The 14,271-nt window shown below is 55.2% G+C and overlaps 1 protein-coding gene across 1 annotated transcript in view; it reads left to right on the forward strand.

Moving 5' to 3' along the window:
- WDR27 (WD repeat domain 27) overlaps positions 1 to 14,271 on the forward strand; it is a 150,689-nt gene that overhangs the window by 31,297 nt on the left and 105,121 nt on the right. Inside the window, 5 exon segments of the mRNA XM_053223181.1 lie at positions 2,315 to 2,412; positions 3,611 to 3,700; positions 8,423 to 8,544; positions 9,383 to 9,565; positions 13,815 to 13,958. Of these exon segments, the coding sequence (XP_053079156.1) occupies positions 2,315 to 2,412; positions 3,611 to 3,700; positions 8,423 to 8,544; positions 9,383 to 9,565; positions 13,815 to 13,958 (637 nt within the window).

Consider the following 14,271-nt stretch of genomic DNA (forward strand, 5'->3'; position numbering starts at 1 on the left):
TTTCCATACTTAGGCTATTGTTGATAGCGCAGCTATAAACGTTGGGGTGCCTGCGCCCCTCAAAACAGCATCCCTGTATTCCTTGGATAAATACCTAGTAGTGCAATTGCTGGGGCATAGGGTAGTTCTATTTTTAGTTTTTTGAGGAACCTCCATACTGTTTTCCAGAGTGGCTGCACCAGTTTGCATTCCCACCAGCAGTGCAAGAGATCCTCTTTCTCCGCATCCTCACCAACCTCTGTTGTTGCCCGAGTTGCTAATGTTAGCCATGCTGACAGGTGTCAGGTGGTATCTCCTGGTGGTTACGATTTGTATTTCCCTGATGATGAGTGATGTGGAGCATCTTTTCATGTGTCGCTTGGCCATCTGGATGTCTTCTTTGGAGAAGTGTCTATTCATGTCTCTTCCCCATTTCTTCACTGGATTATTTGTTTTTTGGGTGTTGGGTTTGATTTGTTTATCGTCTTGTGGATACTAACCCTTTACCAAATATGTCATTTGCAAATATCTCCTCCCATTCCATCAGTTGCCTTTTAGTTTTGTTGAGAGATTCCTTCTCTGTGCAGAAGCTTTTTATCTCGATGAGGTCCCAATAGTTCATTTTTGCTTTTGTTTCTCTTGCCTCTAGAGGCAATAGTTAATTTTTGTTAAAATACTGTTTTAAGAAAGTGTTGTAGCCAGCGATGGATCATTCTTGATAAGTTTCTTGCTTAATAATTGGACAGAAAAATTTGATCAGTTTATGGGCTCCAGGCGAATATTGAATGGCCGGCGATGAGCTCACTGACATGGATGCGCTTCTTGTGGGACGCACTGCTGCCCACGATGTGCGGACCGTGGCCAACCTGCCGATCCCCAGGCCCCACGTGCCTAGACGGGAAGGTGTTTGGGGGACCTCTAGGACCTAGATTCCCTCATTTGGATGGAGACTATGGCTGGTGGTATCAAATTATCACCCACTCCAGTCTACAGCCCGTCTACACCCACACGGGGATGGAGACTATGGACGACGGGAGTGAAGTGTCACTGACTCCAGTCTGCAGCCCGTCTGTACTTGAGCAGTCACTTGCCAGATGCTGGTTTTGCCCATGTGTTGTGACGTTTTTCTTAAGCTCCATTGCTCTTCCTGCCCGTCTGTGCTGCTCCTGTATCAGTGGGTCAGCGACGGTGGGGATGTGCCCGCAGCAGGTGCCCTCGGACCCTGGGACAGCTCTGCTCAAGAAAGAGCCCTGCTCAACTCGGATCTTTCTGGTGGCTTTTTCCTATGAGAGCCCAGCTCTCCAGACAGAGTCAGCTGTCTCTGCTGCAATTCCAGCCCCGGGGGCATTGCATTGAGGGGTTTCCGGAGACCCCAAACAACGTCCTGGGCACAGGCAAGTGTTTCTCAGGGAGAGGCTCCTCTGAACACCCACCAAATTTCCCTTTGAAGGGACGGTGCTGCCTGGCTGGGGGCGGGCCTGCAAGCCCGTCTTCCCAGCTTTTACTGCATTAGAGACATGAGTAAATGTGTCTAACTTGTCTTCCGTAACCTTCAGCTTTTACAACAACCTGTCTTCAGATCATAGCTACTTTCCTTTCTGCCCTGTGCAGTGTGCCTGGAACTTTCCACGTCCCCCTAACCTGTGGCAGTGCTGCCTGACAGGTGGTTTTGTGCTCTGTTTACACTGGATTCTGGGACTGCGGTGGGAAGGACGTGGAGGCCACGTGGGTGCCAGTGAGGGGCCTGGGCTCCTGTGCCCTGGCCAGTCCCCAGGCCTCTGGGCCAGCTGCTGCTCAGAGGCTACCAGGCCAGCTGCTGAAAATGAACAACGGGGGGACTTTGCCTAAAGATCTGAATGCCTTCCGTGGGCTGTGCTGCCTTGCCCCCAGGCCCTGCGGGTTCCACGCCACCCAGCCTGCCCCTGCACAGGGCCCTGACCGTCGGTCCTTCTCCCCAAGTCCATGGTCTCTCACAGACTTCAGGTGTGATTATTTTCTGGGCAGGTAGAAGCCATTTGCAGATTGTCTGAGTAATTAGTGGATAGTCACCCACACGGAATCTGAAACTGGGAAGTGAAGTGTGTTTTCTCTTGCTAAGATGCTCTCATCTGGTCATCCCAGGGTCCCCTTCAGTTATGTGAAACAGGAGAAATCCTTGACATTTTGTACTTAAAACATGTGCATTATTTCATGGCTTTGAATGTGTTTCTGTACGTTCAAAGTCGATAGAATAAAATCGCACATCTGGATAGGCGAACCCTTTCTAGTTTATTTTTTTATTTCTAACCTCACTTTGAACTCTCTTGATTTTCATTTTCTCTCATGTTCCTTCAAGTAAGGAGTACCCTCTGGAGAGTTCTCCGCCAACCAGACTCCACAAGCGGCGTGTGCTTGCCCACGGGCCAGCCGCCGCGCTCTGTGTCCAGTTCTCGGGTACGCCGAGTCCAGGGGCCGCCATCACCGCGTGTGCGAGGGTCTCTTCCCTGCCGCTGCTTCACTGGAAACGGAGTTCAAAGTCTTGGTTACTTGAAGTTGTCTGGCGTGCCGGGGTCTGGACGAAAGCCAGCGGCACCTGGAATGGGGGCGGTGGCCCTTGTGCCGGCCGCTGATGGGGTGCAGGAGCCTTGGGTAGGGGCTCTGCCCGCTCCCTCTGCCGGCTCCTCTTGGGGGGCAGGGGCGGATGACCTCGGGGTCCCACGTCAGCTCCCTCCCTCCCTTCCCGATGGAGCCTCTCCGAGCCCGCGGGTGCTTGTCTCTCAGGCACAGGCACAGGCAGCGCCCCTTCCAGACTGATCCTCCAGACCCTCAGCGTTTTTCCTGAGCAGGTTTGCAGAAGTGGGGAGCCGCTCTCACCTGGGCGGCTCTCCTCTTCGAGGCCTTTTTTCAGAAGCACATGTCGTTTCCGGATTTACGTGGAGTCAGTCAGGGTGGGGAGAAGGCTTGTGTCTGGGGGTCAGGACCCGCCCCACCCGTCTCCACGAGTGTTCCACCAGCCGTGCCCCTCAGGACTTTAAGCGCATTCATTCCCACAGCTTATCGTTACTTACAGCTGTTTTTATATAATTCCAGCCAAAGCATATTTTGAATAATTTTGGGAAATTAGGTAACGTACTCTCAGTGGTCAAGTATCTTTGTGATATTCAACGGGCTTGCTTGTGATTATATGATTCTATGAGACGATTAGAAATAAGGTAGGAGCCTCGGGTTTGAAAATTACAGGTGGGGAGGGGTTCTGTAGTTTAGTTCTGTACTGTTTTAGGGATCTGTTTAAATAAGACTGCTTAGCTGAATAACGTGTGTCTGAAAAAATCTGTTGATGGGAGGCAGGGCGCCCTGGGGATTAGGGTACTTTGGGTTCAGGTCCCAGCGCTGACTCTTGACTAGCCCTGCAGCCTGGGTGTGCCGCCTCAGCTCCTGCCTCTCGGGCTCTCTCTGAAGGAAGCCGGGGGGACGTCACCTGGTGGGCCCTCAAAGGGTGCTGGTGGCTGTTGAGCAGATGCTGTTTGCTGTAGATTCTCTCACTACCTGGGAAACCCAGCCTCAAGCCGGCTACCAGTTCTGTCCCCCTGTTTTGAGTGTACCTCCAGTGAGCTGTGACTTTATAGGCATTTCTCTTACTCTTTTTATGCAGGAGATGGGCGGTGGCTGGCCTGTGGCTTAGCCAACCACTTGTCGCTGGTCTTCCGTGCTGATCTTACTGGGACACCTGCTGTCTTCTCAGGTACAGTGTGTGGGCTCCTTTGGTCCTGGGTGTCGGTTGCCACGTGCCCTTCCAATCCCTTCAAGATCAGAACAGAATAGAGCTGAGGCCCTCGTGGAGGTTTAGCAAACTAGATCGGCCCCACCACGCTGGGTGGAGGGTGCGGCCGGGGCAGCGGGCACTTCTGGCACAGGTGCCCCGAGGTCAGGGAACAAAGCTTTTGCAAAGGTCCAGGGGAGGGGGTACAGTCAGATCTCGCAGACGTGTGACCGAAGCACATTCGGAAGGTCAGGAGGGCTTGTATACAGACATTTTTATAAACATAATGAGGCGAGTAGACTCGAAGTGAGGGCAGTGGTGTGGGAAGTCTCACTGTTTTAGTTTCCTGATAGGTTCCTGGTCCTGGAGCCCTGAGTGACCCCCCACGCTTGCTTGGGCTCCTGGAGCCGCTCGCTTTAAGACTCACACTCAGTACGTGTTTTAGCAACAACAAAAACCCAAAAAGCGAATGCTGTCAGTCCAGGTGTTTCTGTGATATAGGTGGATGGGGTGCAGGCGTGGGGGGGGCACAGGTGTGGTGGTGGGGACGGGGGTGCAGGCAAGGGGATGGGGGGCACAGGTATGGTGCAGGTGTGATGGGGGCAGTGGGGTGCAGGTGTGGTGGTGGGGGGACAGGGCGTGCAGGCAGGAGTACGGGGGGGCGCAGGTGTGGTGGGGGGACGGGGGGTGCAGGCGGGGAGCAGAGGGGTACAGGTATGGTGCAGGTGTGGTGGTGCAGGTGTGGTGGGGCCGAGGGGGTGCAGGCAGGGGTATGGGGGACACAGGTATGGTGCAGGTGTGGTGGGGAGATGGGGGCAGCGGCAGGGGGCAGGGCAGCACAGGTATGGTGCAGGTGTGGTGGCGGGGGTGGGGGCAAGGCGCAGGTGTGTGTGTGGGGGGCAGGCGCATGCTCCCCAGCATCCTGCGGACTCAGGCTACCTCATCTTGGCAGCAAGGAGTAGGGGCCCCTGTGGAAGGTGCTCATCATCCCCTGCGCATCCTGTGGCTCCTTCCTGGCTCAAAACCGTCATCCTGAATGTTCTCGTTAAGGCACCTTCCGTGTTCTGGTCTTTCTGTTGCTCAACAATTGTTATAAGTAGCAATTATGTTGGACGTGGACATTTCTCTGTATTTTATTGCAGGAATAGGGCTTGTGGCTGAATTAAGATAATGCAGTAGATTTTTTTTTTTTTAATATTTATTTATTTTTGAGACAGGGAGAGATAGCATGAACAGGGGAGGGTCAGAGAGAGAGGGAGACACAGAATCTGAAACAGGCTCCAGGCTCTGAGCTGTCAGCACAGAGCCCGACGCGGGGCTCGAACTCATGGACTGCGAGATCATGACCTGAGCCGAAGTTGGACGCTTAACCGACTGAGCCACCCGGGCGCCCCAATGCAGTAGATATTTGAACTCGCCTATTTGTGTTTTGGGGAAGAGTCATTCTTACCCAACTGTTCTTACCCTACCTGTTCTAGGACATCGTTCCACCTTATGCAGCTGGTTTAATAGTCCTGTAATTCAGCTTTGAAAGAATGAGTGCTTTTTCAACACTTACTGTGGGAAGCAGGAAAATGGGCGCTTTTATCGCCATCATCATCCAAGACAGAGATATAAATCTGGGTACTTTGTTGTGGGTAGAATCGGACGCTGAATTAGAATTCCCTTTGCAGCACTTGGAGTGGATTCTCAGAGGGCACAGCTGGGTGTGCCTCCTGGTCTGAAAACCAGTGTTCATGATGGCGTTCATTTAATAAGGGTGCCCACGTTTGTGCTGTAGAATTTAGGACACTTTCTGTCCCACCTTGTGCAGCACCAGCCTTGGAACTTCTGCCCCTCGTCAGCAAGTGCTGGGCACAGAGCAGACGGGGGGGACGTGCCTGAGGCTGAGGGGTGTTAACAGTGAGAGTCTGGGGCCAGCCACTTCAGGAGATTAGATTTAATTAAGACTTTATTAAATGTTACAGAATTGCATAAAAACGTGTTCTTAAAAAAGGTGGAATGAGGTTTAGAACCTCTCGCCTCCTGGTGTCAAGTTCTCTGTCCGCTGGAGCTCAAGCCATGCCATTGGCGTCCACGTTCCTTTTCTGTGGTGCGGGGGTCACACACCCCGGGTGTGGCCGTGGCCCCAGGGAAGGAGAGGACTCAAATGTGTTTTGTGCCCTGTTCATTCGATTTCTGAGACTTAATGTCCCCAGCACGCACAACACGGGCATCTGCCATCCAGGTCCGCGTGGTCCAGCGAGAGGGCCGTGTGTGCAGCACAGAACTGAGCACAGGTCAGCCTGGGTCCTTCACGGGCACACTGAGCAGCTGGAGCTGGGGTCCCAGCGCCAGGCCTTGAGGTCACAGCTGCTTGTGTGCAGGGTGGAGCTCGGAGGAGAAGGTGCCATGGGGGTTCTGGTTGTTCTCATTCGGAGTCAGAGAGGTCTGTCCCTCCCCTCTGAGCTGACGCCCTGGGTGGGCTCCTAAGGGCCGCAGCGACACTGGAGGACCAGCGGAGGGCGTCCCTTTAGTGTCTGCATCAGGAGTGCTTCTGCCTTCTCTGGTGACTCAGTTGGCCTTGTCTGGGTGCCCAGGCTTGGAACAGCAGTTAGCGGTGGGAGGGGTGGGAGGGACACAAGGACAGGAGGAGGATGTCCCCATGCTGCAGTGGGTTATCACTTAATTGGGAAGAATGACACCCAGCGAGATGCAACCTGCGGCTTCGGCCTCATTCCCTGGGGGAGGCGGTGGGGGAGGGGCCCTGAGACACTTCAGTGAACCCTCCCGGGCGCCCTCTCCGGTGGCGGTTACAAGCCTCCTTCCCCTGGAGGCCCCAGCCTTGCTCCGCGGCCCAGCAGCAGTGATGATGCCCCTTACGGGGCCTCGGTCCTTCTGCTGAAACTCCCACAAGCCCCCACCAGGGGGCAGCAGCGCCACTGCAGGTGAAATTCTGGTTGGACTCTTTATAAACCTTTCCTGCTTCCCCATCTTTCTCCTGTTGCTTTTCCTGCGAGTGTGATGTGATCCTGCAGTTCATGGTCTCATCTTTGGTGGTCTGGCCGCAGCAGGAACGTCTGCACGATGCCTGGGGCTCCATCTGCGTTCAGGCAGGTGGGCACCGCGGCAGAGCCAGGTCCCGGATGCGGTGCTCGCCTGGGGTCCCTCCCCACAGTCCTGGCTGGATGTGGGGATGTGGTGCCTGCGCAGGAAGGCAGCCTTGTGTGGCGCGGGGGCCACTGGGCCTGCCACATGGGTCCAGCCTCCCTGGTACTGCCCACCCTCTCTGTTCTCACTTCTGAAAGCCCACTGTTTTCATATCTGAAACCGCACACGCCCCATGACTGCCTTGTCCCTGCCTTTCCTTGGGCTCCTCCCCCTGTCAGAGAAGCAGGTGGCCGCAGGGTCAGACTGGCTTTAAGATACCTCCCCGGGGTGACGACCTTTCTAAGTGGTCACCCATGGCCTTGCTCTGTGGCCCAGCAGTGGTGGTGACTCCCCCTTACAGGGCCTTAGTCCTTCTGCTGAAACTCCCACAAGCCCCCACTAGGGGGCAGCAGGTGAGCAGCAGCCCGAAGGGAGGAGCAGGACCAGCGGCCGGGGTGGGGTCCAGGGACCGAGTCCATCCTCTGTGGTCAGCTCAGAGCTGGGGCGCACGGTCGGCCTATCCCACTGACCACGTGTGTGATTGGGGGAGACACCCCGTGGGTGCCCCAGCCCTGCACCGGGGTGCATGTCTGTCAAGGGGAAGGTGCCGCAGAGACCTCCCGATGCATGTAAACGCAGAGGTCCGGCCTTCCCGTTGCCCCACATGAGGATGGGGCCACCAGAGCGCGCGTCTTGGCTGTTTGACGCCTCCGCGGCGGTGGTGGTGGCACAAGTCAAGGGGTCACAGTGGCCCAAAGAACAGACTGCACTTGTCATTTTAGAACTTGTCTCTAGGGGTTTTGGTAAGAAGTGGGAAGCAGGTAACTGCTGTTTCTTGACCACTTTTCTTTCTTTTCAGCTGTGTGTGTGGCTCCTCTCTGTGCAGCACATTTGACAAACTGTTGGGGGACGGCCTGTCTACCGACTGGCGGCCAGCAAGGGCCTAACAAATACTCACACTGTACCTGACTGTGGGCAGTAAATCCTCATAACTGTTCTCTTCAGTATTGAAAGACCAACAGTTCCTTGAGATGTGTTATCATGAAGTCCATGGATTTTTTTTCTTTCTTTTAATATTTTTTAACGTTTATTTATTTTTGAGAGAGAGAGACAGAGCATGAGTGGGGGGGGGGGCAGAGAGAGGGGGAGACAGAGTGGGAAGCAGGCTCCAGGCTCTGAGCTGTCAGCACAGAGCCGGACACGGGGCTCGAACTCACGAGCTGTGAGATCATGACCTGAGCCGAAGTTGGACGCTTAACTGACTGAGCCTCCCAGGCACCCCTGGAGTCCACAGATTTCTATACATTTTATAAGTTTCTGCATTTTGTTTCTTCTTTAAAGACACAAATGCACACATACTTTGGGGCTTTATGTTTCAAGTATGATTTCTGAAATCGCTCTATCAATAGCCATGTCAAGTCTTTAAATGAGGCAGAAGTCACCTTCTCCATCTTTGGTTTCACTGGTGTCACCGTGGCTTGGGAAGCCCTCTGGCCTGGCTGGTGGTTCCTAGAAGCTGCACTCGGCTGTGCCGCATGAAGGTTCCAGGCGCCCCCTCTGTCTCCCTCCCATTAGGTCACGACGGGGCAGTGAGCACCGTGTGCTGGAGTCATGATGGCCGGTGGCTGCTGTCCACTTCCCTGGAAGGGACGCCGAGGGTGTGGTCGCTGCGTAGGGCGGAGCTCGTGCTGTGTGTGGTAAGGGACTTCACAGTGACCACGCGGTGTCACAAGCTCACAGCGCCTTCTCGGGGCCCCAGGTTCTTGCCCTAACTGGGAGGCTGAGGCCAGGGTAAGCCGGAGATGCATCAGAACCGACAGCGGCTGATGATGAAGTGTCTTCTTAAATGTGTGCGTATGTGTATTTACCCACACACCTGACGTGCACACACACAGCTGCGTGTGAGCATTTTAATGTGCTTGGAGGTGACCGTCTGGAGACAGTGGGTGAGGCACGAAGGGAAGGTGGGATCATCTCACGGCCAGGATGGGAAAGGGGGGTAGTCAGAAGAGGAGCCCACAAACTGCAAATTGTCAGAGATGTGGCTCTCTTATTCCCGTGAGTCGTGTTGTTAAGGGGGGTCGAGCCCTAGGAGAATGAGCCGGGAGGGGAGGCGCGTCAGACCTGGGGCCCTGAGTCGAGAAGTTTGGCAGCAGGTTCAAGGGGACGCACTTGCTTGAGGGCCGTGACACTGCTGTCTCGGACGTTCTGAGATACAGGCTGAGAGCAGAGCCCTCAGACTCCTCGTGGTGAGAATTTTGTCTCTATTAAAATCCTTGCTACTCCACGTGTTCACTGTCAAGTGTCAGTCTTCCTTTAAAGTCTAAGTGGCCAGAATTCCAAATATGTACTACTTGGAACATCTTTTAGGAGTAGTCAGGGAGAGGGAACAAAATTGGAAACCGGTTCTAACACAATCTGTCTGTACATTTAAGGTAGATGTTTGGGGTTAACACGAAGACTGTCCTGTTTCGAGCAGTGGAGTTTCTTGCTAACGTCTGTTGTGTTGGCAGTAACTACCGATCTGCGTTATAGGGCAGAGACCTGTTCCCGAAGCCCATGCAGTCCGCCCAGTTTTACTACCTGGACGCTTTTATATTGTGTTCTTCTGGACCTGAACTTCAGCTCCTGAAGTGTCACATTGACACGAGCAAGGATGAGATAAGAAGGTACGTAGCCTCCTCTTTTACATTTTCTCTCTGTAGTGGGGGGCGCTGTGTTTCAGGGCTGACGTTATGAAACAAGAGTGTTTCCATTTGAATGTTATGTACAGGGTGGTCACAGCCTGGCCAGCTGCTGCCAGGAGCTGGGTGAGCGGTCTCTCCCTGCCCGGGGCCGCGGTGCGGGGCTTCGGAAGGTGGCGTTCCCGCCTCGATGGACGTTGTGTGGGACGATTACTACTGTGTTTATGGTGAAGTTAAAGATGAAACGTTTCCTACACACGCACACACACACGTGCTGAATATACTAAATGCCTGTTTAGCTACACCTCCCTTTGGCAAATATTAACACTTTTTTTGTTCGTTTCCAAAGTTTTTAAAGAAATGAAAAATTACAGGGATAAATAGAGGGCTGCCTTTCCAGGCCTTTCCTGCCCCTCTTTCCTCTGCCCCCTTTTTTGTTTTTTTTTCTTACCAGGGTGAGGGTAGCTGCCATCAGCCCAGTACAAAACTACCAGTACCATTGACCGTATTTCCTTGTGCTGCACTTCCGTCCCTGACCTTGACCTCCCCTCTGCCAGCCCCCAGTTCTGTACGTATGAATCTGTTTGTGTTTCGTCGTTGCTTGTTTTTAGATTCCACTTGTAAGTGCGGTCATACGGTGTCTGTTTTTCTCGGACTTACTTCACTGAGCACAGTACCCTCTGGGCCCATCCTTGCTGCAGATTCAAGACCTTAATCTTTCTTGTGTCTGAGTAATATCCCATTTGTGTGTGTGTGTCTCTGTAGGTCTCTCCCTCTGTGTGTGTGTGTGTCTCTCCCTGTGTGTGTGTCTTGTATGTGTGTCTGTCTATCTCACTGTGTGTGTGTGTGTGTGTGTGTTGTGTGTGTGCGCACGCGCCGCGTCCTCTCCGTCCATCAGTCAGTGGACACTGGGGCTTCTCCCGTGCTGTGGCTGTTGTGACTTCCCTCTTGCTGAGACCCTGGTGTGTTTGCTTCCCATCCGTGGTTCTAGGTTTGCTGTATCTCTAGGTTTCCACGCGGTTTTATTGAGTCTTTAAACGCAGCACGCCTTTCATAATAATCAAAATTACGCCTGTGAGACTCAGCCGCGCTCACGAACGGAACTTTGGTCTGTTTGCGCACCGTCGTGAGATTTTATACGGTAGGAACGTGCCGCACGTCCTCCCCCATCCTCTGGTTGACCGATACCTGCGTCTTCCGACTTGTCATTCTCACCGGTGCCTTAGGGACGGATTGCGGGGTGCCTGCCTGGAAGTGGGGCTGTGGGGGCGCGTAGGGTGTCTTCAAACCCGCCTTCTGGGTGCCTGGCAGCAAGCTGTGTGCGGCACACACGGTGAGGGCAGGCCGTGTTGTCCTCCGGAGGCTGTCCGTCCTGCCCTCCTTCCTGTAACTCGATGCCTGATGATGGCTTTCCCGGCACGTCCCGAGCCACCCGGAGGTGGGAGGTCCATGGGGTGGACCACCCCCCTGAGAACCGCCCAGTGCCCTCAGTGTGTGCTGGTTGCCTTCTGTCGCTTCTCGCTTTATGCCGTGAAGGTGGCTGCCGTGGCTCCAGGCATCACGTTCATATTTCTTATGTGGCAAGATGAAGGGGGAGACTTTGCTGAAGCCTGCAGGCTGCAGGCCCCTGGGCGCGTGGCAGGGACTGTCAGAATCTGTAAACGAGGTTCCCTTACACAGCACATGTGGGAAGTTGCCCCTGCATCGGCTCGCCTGTGCTCTTGCTTTGGAGCATGTGGGTTTGAATGAGCTAGTGTGAGCTCGGGGTCTGGCTTGCGAGTCACTGTGGGATCTGTTTCATCCCCGTTGTGCCCATTGGGAGACCCATGGGTAAGTTTTCAGCTTAGCGGCCTTACTGGATAGCTTTTTAATTGTGGATGGAGGGATCCATAGCACACATCCCCAGATCTCAGCCGGAAGATCGGCCTACTTCTAGGTCAGGCCGGGACACGGGTGCCGAGGCCAGGATGGGTGTGGGTCAGGTGCGATGGATCCATGAGGCCGCTCCTGCGGCTAGACAGACGGCACAGAGTGCCCTGGGCTTCCAGTAGCGTCTGCGGCCTTCCCCACGCACACTCTGCCTGGCACACACACTCACCCTCAGCCCGTCCCCGGAGACCCCCTGCGGGCCACCCGGCCTCACTGCCCAGGGGCCCCAGCCTGCGGTGCTGGGGTGACGACAGGGCGGGCTGCCGGCCCCTCCCCCAGCCGTGTGCAGTGTTGCAAGGAGGAAGCCGCGACACAGGGAAGTCCCCGTCGGAAGTAGGAAGGCGGGGGACGGGTGAGTCGCGTGTCAAGTGACGTCCGTCGGGACCCAGCAGAGGTCCTGCCTGCCCCGGGTGGATTCCCCGGGAGGACCTCCCTCGTCTGTACGTCCGGCTTCGGGCCCCCCGTCCGTCGCGGGTGCTCATGCTCCATGTGTCCTCTGGGCTGCGGTGCGGCACCGCGCGCCGGCTGGTCTGAGTGACGTGCTCTCCGCCGGTGAGAGTCTGGGGCGAGCTACGAGGATCCGGAGGCTTGCTGGCTGTCGCAAGCCCAGCGTTTCCGTGTCGTCTTGGTTTTGATGATACAGGTCCCGGGAAAGAGGTACTGGGCCGGCTTCCAGTCCAGCGGCCAGAGCCAGGGCGTGCAGGCGATTCCTCCTTGCACACCCTGGCCTGGCACACGCTTATGTGGCCCGAGCCTCCGGTGGGTGGTGGTGTGCAGCCAGGGGAAGCCTCCCCCTGCTCTGTCTGGGGAGGGGCCCCTGTGGCAGCTGCTGGAGAAGCGCCTGTCCCCAGGCCTGTCGCTCAGGCTGCAGCGTCTTCCCCACGTGTCCCAGCGTCAGCTGGAGGTGGTGACTGTGAAACGGCCGGGGCTTTGCATGATGGGACTCTGAACCTTGCACAGACTGCAGGCGTGAGCGCCTCTCAGCAGGACTGTCTGTTGTTCCGGAAGGCTGCGGGCCGGCCCCTCGGTGCACACTTGCTCTTGTCTGGGAGCAGAGACGGAAGTGCCGTGCGCCCAGCGGCACGTCCCCCCGCCCCCCTGCCCTTCCTCTCCCTCTGAGCCTGAGGGGGTGCATGGCCCGCGATGCCACGGGAATGCGGTGCCCAAACGGGGAGTCCCCATGCACCCCCACTCCCTGTGATTTCAGCCGTGCGTGTCCTCTCTTTGCTTGCACCCTCTGTTCTTTCTGAACAGCGTCGCCTGGCCTGTGCTGTCCACAGACGGAGCAGCCGCTCTCTGTCCCGTTAACCACCTGCTGTGCGGTCCAGCGCCGGTTTTCAGTGGGGATGCACAGTAATTTATGGGGTCTGTGCGCTGGCACTGAGCCTTACTGCCGACCTCCTGTGACTCCACTCCATTTGTCCCTCGAGCCCCACAACCCTGTCCCCAGGACCTGTTCTCTGGGTGCCCGTCTCTGTGCCCACCCTGATGTCATGGCCCCAGGCCCCCCGCCCAGCCTTTACTTCTCTCCAGGAAGGAGCAGGCTGACGGCCTGTTTCACCCTCCACGTCAGCCGCCACCCCATATCTCCCTCCACCCTCCCCACCCCTTTGCCCATCACCCACCTGAACCTGCTTGTGGCAGTTCTTACCCAACTGGGCCGACCCGCCGTCTCCCCTGGGCCCTCCTGGGCCATCCCACCATTTCCCCAGGGCCAGCCATGCCCTCCCTGGGTTAGGGCCACATCCTGAGATTGCCAGCGGGTTCCTTTCCTGTACAGAATTATTGTTAGGAATTGTCGAGGCTGTGTGTGTGTGTGTGTGTTTTTTTTTTTTAATGTTTATTTATTTTTGAGACAGAGAGAGACAGAGCATGAATGGGGGGGGGGGGGGTCAGAGAGAGAGGGAGACACAGACTCCGAAGCAGGCTCCAGGCTCCGAGCCGTCCGCACAGAGCCCGACGCGGGGCTCGAACTCACGAACCGCGAGATCGTGACCTGAGCTGAAGTCGATGCTTAACCGACTGAGCCACCCAGGAACTCCTGTTTTTTGAGTTTTTATAGCTAGCATCATCCCTTTTAATTAAAAAGCATTGATTTTGATTTATTTAGAAGGAGAGCTCTGACCTTTAGGAATTCTTAGAAAATTTTCATTTATTCAAAGGTCTAAGTTACATTCTTCTGAATGTAATGGGCGGTGGGGGGGGGAGATGGGGGGAGGGGGGCCAGGGCTGTGACCACGTCTCTGTGGAGCTTCCGAAAGTCACAGCCAGTCACCCGCTGTGTCTCCTGGTGTCTCCAGAGGTGGTACCAGAACGAATAGGCCTGTTCACTCCCCGAGGTGGGTTATTGAGAGGAGTTCCCTAACTGTCACGCAGACCTGGTGCTCACCGCGGGCCGGGACAAGACCGTGGAGGTGTTCGACCTCAATGCGGGCTGCAGTGCAGCCGTGATAGTGGAAGCCCATTCACGGCCTGTGCACCAAATCTGTCAGAATAAGGTGAGTTTTGACGGTATGCGTCGTGTGCCGAGTGTTGCGTTCACAGTATTTAACGGGTACAAAGTTTGGTGCAGTTTTGTACCAGTTTGCTGCGAAACTCAATGCTCGTTTTTAATCATTACATTTTCCGAGCCTTGATGTTTGACCTTAGAAGATATTTTACTATCATGTTGAACGTGAATTTTTGTACTTCTGTCTTTATTTTATGGGCCCATTTTTCAACTTTACTGTAATACATTACCTCTTAAAACTTGATGGAGAGTTTGGGTGTTTCAGGCACTCACAGGGTTGAGTGATGGTCACATAGGTCCTG

This window comes from Acinonyx jubatus, chromosome B2 (assembly GCF_027475565.1).
Source record: "Acinonyx jubatus isolate Ajub_Pintada_27869175 chromosome B2, VMU_Ajub_asm_v1.0, whole genome shotgun sequence".
Classification (NCBI taxonomy): Eukaryota; Metazoa; Chordata; class Mammalia; order Carnivora; family Felidae; genus Acinonyx; species Acinonyx jubatus.